The 8,980-nt window shown below is 28.0% G+C and overlaps 1 protein-coding gene across 1 annotated transcript; it reads right to left on the bottom strand.

The window, feature by feature from the left end:
* Positions 1–4,712: 4,712 nt before the first annotated feature.
* On the bottom strand, positions 4,713–6,261 carry LOC112692634 (homeobox protein TGIF2LX-like). The gene is made up of 3 exons (XM_025567360.1): positions 5,733–6,261; positions 5,514–5,668; positions 4,713–4,993 (listed from the first exon to the last, which is right to left on the bottom strand). The coding sequence occupies exons 1-3, from the start codon at positions 5,907–5,909 to the stop codon at positions 4,876–4,878; spliced, it is 450 nt and encodes a 149-aa protein (XP_025423145.1). The 5' UTR covers positions 5,910–6,261; the 3' UTR covers positions 4,713–4,875.
* Positions 6,262–8,980: the final 2,719 nt, after the last annotated feature.

Genomic DNA, 8,980 nt, shown 5'->3' with positions numbered 1-8,980 from the left:
TAGTCAAAAGTTATTTAAATAATATAATGTAGTGCGTGTTTACCAATTTAGGGAACACGGAATTTTTCGTCCGTATTACATTGGAGTAAGTCGATTTTTTTTTTGCAAGATACTTGTATATAAATACACTTTCAGACAAATTTCAAAATGTTTATCATTTTAAAGTGCACATTTGCAGTACAATATATGATTTTTTAAATAGCAATTCCTATTTTGAACATCATATTCGAAAAGGCTTATTTTTTTTAAAACGCAAAAAATCATTTATAATTATTATCTGTATATATAAAACAGTAAGCTGATTGACTGCTATCAACGCACAGCTCAAACCATTGGACGGATCTGGCTGAAATTTGGCATACAGATAGCTATTATGATGTAGACGTGCGCTAAGAAAGGATTTTTCGAAATTTTGAATTTAAAGGGTTGAAATCGGTTTAATATTTTTTGACCAGGTCGATAACTGCGCTATTGAAAATGAATTATATTAAATAAAACTATTAAAAAAATTATTAAAAAACTATTAAAAACTATTTAAAAACTATTAATTTTATTTTTGGTAGTAAATGACGGGTATTGCATAAATATTAAACAAAAAGATCCCGCAACAGGTGCTAAAACAAATAAGAATGTTCAAAAAATTATTATGCATATCGGTTGATGATTAGACGCGATCAGGACTAAGTTATTTTACGATGCATAAGCTTTGTCAACAATTCATGATCGAAATATATATAAAGATAGATAGCGAACAATTTCGATACTTCGATTTCGATTCAATCAAAAAAAGCTGCGTGCAAAAGATTCTCAAAACAATTGTTAGATATTGGAGATGGGAAAGTTACTACAGATGAAACGGGATGTATAAAATTACCGAACGATTTCTGCACAATCATTTATTCGCAAGATGCTCTCATTGACCAGGTATGTCCTAGTGTACACAGACAATACACAAATCATGAGTGGCTGGCAGAAAGAGCAATTTTAGTAGCAAAAAATGTGGAGGTCAACGAATTGAATCTCAAGATACAAAATTTGTTACCAGAAAACTTGGTGTCATACAAATCTAGATACAGTTTGCGATGCTACTGAAGTCGTAAATTATCCAACAGAGTTTTTAAACTCATTGGATTTACTAGGCATGCCACTGCATAATTTACAATTGATCATTACAATTTACCATCGATAAAACACCTCCTTCAGAGTCATTTAAAGTTGTAATACATGCAGATAAAAAACCACCAGAAGAACATAGAGACAGGTATAATGCACCAACGGCAAATGAAGTTGCTTTAGTGTTAGTAGATCAGCAGTTTGATCGAAGAAACATCATCCTCGAAAACCGAGTAACTCACTTCACCGTATCAGTGAGATACATCGAGCATACGACGCACTGCAGTATCCTTTTATGTTTTGTTGGGGGAATGATGGGTATGCAATCAATATACCACAACGCGATCCAAAAACCAAGTTACCGCTTAAAAAAAATGTCGCTGCATCAAGTTTTTACTCATATAGAATAATGGTCAGAGAAGGGGAAGACAACTATTTAGTTAATTATCGTTCTCTTTTCAGTCAATATTTGGTAGATGAATACGCCAAAATTGAAACTGAAAGACTAAATTACATCAAAAACAACCAAGCCAAATTGCGTGCAGATAGTTATATTCATTTAAAAGATGCGATTGGACGACGAGACATAGAAGCTAATCAGTTAGGCCAAATGGTTATACTCCCGTCAACTTTTACTGGTGGGCCAAGGTACATGCACGAAAGAACACAAGATGCTATGACCTACGTTAGACATTACGGTCGTCCTGACCTTTTTATTACTTTTACATGTAATCCTCGCTGGGACGAGATAAAAGAGCTCTTACTTCCCGGTCAAAGATCATATGATCGACATGATATAATTGCAAGAGTGTTTCGGTTAAAGTCAAAAATACTTATTGACAAAAGGTAAAATATTCGGAGAAGTGAGATGCTATATGTATTTAACAGAATACCAAACTGTAGAGAGGTTCAGGTAGTTGTAAGCTATAACTTATCGAATAGGTTATGATAATAATCATTATCTTAAAAACTAAATTAATATGTATAAAATATTATTTCAAAAATTTTAATTAATTTAAATTTCAATAGATTTAACAAAATTTAATCTTGGCAGGTTACATACATTTATATACTTAAACCCGGCAACGACGGGTAATTCAGCTAGTTAATTATTATTAAATAAATAAATTTATTTTATTTTATTATTTTAATGAATCGTAAGAATGTGTTTTTTTTTAATTTAATTGATTTTTCTTCGGTTAATTTCGAATTTAGAACCACAGTTGATACATCAAAATTACTGAAAAATAAAATAGATCTGTCCGATTATTATGTTCAAAATATGTTTTCCTATTTAAAAAAACACATATTGTTCTATCAAGGTATTTTCCAGGGGAAAATTCATTTGGGGACCCTTTGACCATAATAATAAGATATGATAAACAAAATACTCACTAAGAATAACAAAATTCTTGCAAACGTATTTTTCCGCGCCTCAACCAATACCAATACCAATACCAATACAAAAACCAATACCAATAACCAATACTGCATTACATACTAATATAATAGAATCGAATATTATTCCTATTATTTATAATTTAATTATTTATCGGGCAAGTCGCTAACGTTCACACGCGCGCGACTTTAATCGCCGACACACAGCATGTAAAATTGCTCAGTGTAATCGAGGATTTATTATTAATTATTATATTACCAAGACTTTATGGAGGTCCCTAAAAAATATTCCAATAACGGAACCAAGGGGAAAATGGTACCATATCCCCCTCCCTCTCTGAATGGCCTTAACCCGCACGTTGCACGTGGGGCAAGCGTAACGGATCGTTTTTCTTTTTTTTTTAACTTTTCACCACACAATGTTATGATATCCAACAGGTGGCAATCGAATCGAACGGTTAACTAGTTGTCGATTGGCTTTGGGTCCCATGTACTTTTTTTTTTTTTGAAGAATAACATGGGGTGTAGTGTTCACCGCAAAAATTAAGTGAAAACCGTTTGTACGTGTACGAAACAAAATTAATTGGTAATCACAACTTATTTCAACACAAAAGTTGGTTAAAAAATGTACCTAACATTATATTTAGACGGCGCATTGTATTTAATAAAAAATTAAATAAAAAAAACAACATACCTCTACACAGCTGTGTAACGTTTGACACTGCGAGAAAACGCATAATAACGAGAGGGCCTACTGTGGTCAGTTACTTATTTTTCACATTGCGTTTCATTTCAAAAAAACACCACTATTCATTTATAATGTCCCATTTGACATTTAAATGCACCGACATAGGTGGTAGACCAGGTAGCATTTGCAATAATTACATTTCATAGGAATTTTTTTTTTTTTTTTTTATGTAACTCATATTGTTCATTACTTTAACGTTATATCAGTTATAATTTCACTTTATGGTGTTTCCATTTGACAGGCATGTCAAACTCAAAACATGAAAAGGGCCAAATATATTGAATAGTTTACTACGTAGGCTGTATATAAACATATTTTTTATTATTATATAAATACATATAAAACCATCAACTTATCTGATTACAGTTTATCAGAATATTAAGCATAATAATGTATATGAATCAAATATAACATTCTTTAAGAATTTAAGTTAGTTACGGCACCGCATTAATATTTTATGATTTTTTTAACTATTAATTTATTATGTTGTCCATTTATATTGATAGTCACGGGCCACAAAAAAATTAGCTATAGGTCACGTGTTTGACATGCCTACCATAGGTTATACTCAGTGATGTGTTTTCAGGAGGGGACGGGTCCCAAATAATTTATATCCTGATATTTACAATCAGGGGCGTATTTAGGGGAGGGGGTGATATGGGTGTTAGAACACCTCCCTCCTATCGACCGTATTTTATGGTATTTCACCTAATTGCAAACTTACAGTATAATTTGAATAAACGTTGTATACAACCTTCAGATTTTACATATACTGTATTAATACAATAATTTTAATTAATATAATAATTTATATAAATACTTGGTATTTATTAATGTAATACGGGAGGGGGGCAGAGCCTCCCACTTACCATAAGTCTATTAAATTTCTAAAATACCCCCGTTAAAATGAATCCTGGATACGCCACTGTTTACAATGCTTTCGCACCACCACCGTTTATCTATATCATAAAAATGTCCATATTTAGACACTCGTCGATGTAGTATACTCACAACAAAATCAATGGGAACATCACATATTTAAATACCGGTACGATAACTGGAGTAAATTGTAATAAGTAATAACTTTTGATATTTTAATGTGCACATAGTTTTTATTTTTCACAATCATATCAAATTAATTATACTAGTATCACAATAGTTTTTATTTTACACGGTTAGGTATAACTAAGTTAATTTTGGTACTTATTAAAAATGTAATATAATATACTTAACTAGATGAATTATAATTTTAAAACAATTAAATGCTTACAATATAAACTAGAGCTCTTAATACGCGTGAATTCACGGAATTCACGTGTCACGTGTCACGTGTAAAATCCAAAATAAAAACGTATATCCTTAACTTAATACTGTACTATTAATATTTTATTAAAACTTCAAGTGTATAACATACAATTACTAATTTTACTATTGTAAAAATGGATATATATTTTGGATAAACATGTATTTCACGTGTACACGTGAATTCCACGACACGTGTTTTAAGAGCTCTAATATAAACCTACTGACTAGACTCACTTGAACGTAGTATATTTAAGATGGACGCGAAATGCATTGATATATTACAATATTCTATGCAATTTTATTTTTATTTTTTATGTGCATTTAATCCGTGGCAATTGTGTTGCGACCTCGGCGAGTAATTGCAAATTGTAATTTTCGTTTTTGAGCTCAATGTTCCTTTTCGCGTAAGATAGTTCTTTATTTTCTGTGCTAAAAATTATTTATCATAAACACATGTTATATTAAAGATCTATTTATTATATTTTTTTTTTTTTTTTATAAAATTTGTACATACTTAGGCCAAAATATTATTTTGCTTGCTAGTTATTATTTATCATTGTAATCAAGTAAGAATAATTCAATCAGAAGTTTTAATGATTATTACAAATTTACGAAAAACATTTAAAATAGAAAATGTATAACATAAAAAAATGGATTGTTATTTTTATGCTTTAAGGTTACTTATCTGACCTTATATTATGTCTTTAAGTGAATAATGTACCTAAGTAATAACGGTGAATTGTAGCATGCGTGTGACAAAAATATATATTTCAAACTAAACCAGCAAAGCACAACATACTTTATTGGTTGTTATACTATTATAGACAAAATAAATATTTTTTCATGTAAAAACCGAACCAATATATTCTCACAAAAGAAGTTCTTCATATTTATTAAACGTATATAATATAATTTGAAAAAATTATCGTAAGATCAATCACATTCATACCATTTAGTTGTCTTTTCAAAATGGTTAGCGAAACTGTTGCTATTGAAACACGTGAACTTTTTAATTTTCAGTAAAATAAGACTTTTGTCCACATTTTTTTCTTTTAATATGTTTGGAAGGATCCTGCGACGACTATTTATGAACCAGTTGTAAATCTGTAAAAGGTTAAAACATTATATCGTTCGACAATATCGTCAATGGTGTTTCATTAAAAATTACTTGGTTTTTTGTTAGGTTGGTGACTTCCATCAATATTTTTTTAGTAGACTCAGATGGATAGGGGTTGGTGCAATTTTCTTCAAGCCAACGAGTTAAAATGTTGACGGCGGCCTTCGGTAAATTTGGTCTTTTGTACGGTCTTACCGTCTCTTGGAGTTTCTTATTGATTTTCGCCATAAATACCTATTATATTTATGACAGTTTAATTTGAAACTGATTATAAATCGATAACTCAAATATTTTGAAAAAATAACTAAAAAAAAAAAAAAATGAAAAAAAAATAAAAGAACAAGTGCTGTAAATAATAGATACTGTTCGTGTATTATTTAAATTGGTCTGATTATTTGTTCCGGCTTACCGGCTAATTGCAACAGTCACACTCTATTGCTGTCAAAACCTATTTATAGTAAAGGCATGTGTTCTAAATGTCAAAGAGAACAGAATTTCGTTAAGTGTTCAATGGACATTGATGTATTGATTATTTAAATGTATATATTATTACGTCTGTTATCAAATAAATCAAGTTATATTTGCCTTTATACGTTTATATTATTGTATGTATAAATATTTTATTATATTCCAAAGGTTATCAAAAATATGTTTATAAAGATCGATGGATACGATACCATACTTTACATTTATTATATATTTACACATAAATATAACAAATATGGTTAAAGTTCAGCGAAGATTAAAGATTTAAGTTCCTTCGTACTCAATATGAGACCCTTTTTTATTTGTGCTATATTGATTGGTGATACATTAAAAATAATACAACTTAAAATATAAACAAATTAAATTACTATTTTTATAATTATTAGTATCAAACAGTTTTAAAACTACAGTGTAATAATACAAATATACTTACAAACGGTTACACGATTCAAGTTTTATGTGATTTGGAGTATAAATATTTTGTTGGCATTATAAACATTTTAAGGTGAGATTTTTTTGAGGGTAACAATCTTTTCGGTTGATTTTATGTTTTTGAATATATATATATTTTTATGGTATTTGAAATCATTACTTCTTATACACGAAGTCCTTGAAAAAAGAATTATATTTCTTGCATATTTTTTTCGTGATATTTTATAATGGCCATATAAAGTTTTTTTTAAACTTCTTGCGATATTTATAATAATTTGATTTGTTGTGTATCTGAAGTTTCAATTTCTCATATTGAAAAATAAGTGCAAATGTCTAGTGGTATTAGGTAAATAGCTATAGCTAATTCTAACTAATAACTATTCGTTTGCAAAAAAATAATACTCGTAAATCGGTAAATCGAATTAAATTATATATAAATATAAATTTTTATTTTTCCGGTATAGTTTTTTTTAATACATTATATTATAACATATTTTTGTACTTTTGATTTTATAAATTTTGTCTAAATAAGTCCTTAAATATATTTGCTTATAACATGCAATTATTCACGCACGGCCATTATGTTGTCACTGTTTAATGAGACTACTAAAATATAGTTAAAAATAAAAATGTAATATTGATGACACGAAATAAATCGAAAATTTATTGTTGTTCCAATGATTTTTGGTCAATACATTAATAAGTCGTTTTGAATGTGCTTCGATAAAATAGAGAAGATCGGTTCATGCGAAGCGTGTCTTAGTGAAACATAGTGTAATGGTTATTTGATAATAATACATTTTAAATAAAATAAAAAATAGATATGAAGAGCATGTACACCACACCAGAAAATCGAGAACCATTATAATATAATAAATACAATTATTGTATATTAATATACATTTCCATTGTTACTAAAATTAATGTGTTGAAGACAAACAGGTAATGCATATCAAATCAGTTTAAGTTTAAAGTTTCACAACTTGAAAATATAGGTATTTGTATGATTTTACGTTCAAGTGAACAATTGCGAATCGCAAAAACATAACAATAATAAAAAGTATTTCTGAATACTGAACTACTCAACTAAAGTTTAACTTAACTAAACCGAGTCTGTTTAAACAATTCAGTGGCTCTCATCTTTATACATATATCGAAACAAGTATTTTATTTAAATATACTGTTGTAATCACGATCATACGAGTGATTATTCATGAAATAATTATTAAAATTATTAAAATATCAAATATCCATCAGAATAATTGGTTAAAAAAAAAATATCGAAATTTATTCAATCAATAATGAATCATTTTAAATTTATTTTCATAGTATCATCTAATTTTAATTTCAATGTATAAATATTGAAAGAATACCTGCGTTATGAACAATATAATTTAGCATTAGTATTTTTTTTAAAAATAAAATTGTCAAATCAGATTATCCAAATATAAAGATTCTACCTCTTTGATACGCCTAAACCTGTGGCTGTTAGTATTATTCTGTTATTATAACTTCACATTTTTTTTTTTTTTAATATTGCATAGGAAAAATTAAAAAATATATTTATTTTACATGATTTTAGTTAATTTTAGTGATTAATTTGTCTTATAATGTTAAAATTGTATGATTAGAGCATACGTACATCTTTAAAATATTTTGAATGCACCGAGTTCACTTTTAAGAGTCATTTCGGCAGAATTATAAATTACAATTTTTTAATGATATTAAAATGGACATTTCAATGATAATAAAACCATCATTGTTCTTTCAGGTATGACAATATATAAGCAATGAATCATTTAGATGTAAAAATAATTCTACGGTATTATAAGTTAAATTTAAAATGCATTCCTCCCTGGAGCTCGTCTTTTAGCCAATATTATTTCAACCACACATGATTTTTTTAATTTGTCTTTTCATTTTTTTAAAACTGATGTATTTTAAATACATAATAATTTATGTAGGTGAACTATCTGTTTAAACATTGATTTCTGTATCGTTTTTTTTAAATTTTAAGCCATTTTTTACGAACGAATATTACTTTTATTGTACTTATTTATACTTCGGAAATATAATCTATTAATATAGTTTTTTAATTATTCTATAGTCTGCAATACGTTTTTGTTATATTTTTTTATGTTGAAGAACATTTTTTCCGTTGAATTTAAAATAAATAAATAAATATATAACATTTGATCTACAGCACTACTTGAAAGTTATATATTTTACTATACCATATTGATAAACGATATAGAGTCACAACCAATGTAAATACATTAAACAACATTAATAGTCAACGAAGAATCAACTAAGTACCTAATAAAAAAGAAATAGCATATTTTTAGATATTAACCTACTGAAAAAGTATAAATTATTATTAT

The sequence above is a fragment of the Sipha flava genome, unplaced genomic scaffold, assembly GCF_003268045.1.
Source record: "Sipha flava isolate LNK unplaced genomic scaffold, YSA_version1 75_pilon_pilon, whole genome shotgun sequence".
In the NCBI taxonomy this organism is placed as follows: Eukaryota; Metazoa; Arthropoda; class Insecta; order Hemiptera; family Aphididae; genus Sipha; species Sipha flava.
The sequence above is the reverse complement of the archived record's forward strand: the minus strand, read 5'-3'. Positions and strand labels throughout refer to the sequence as shown.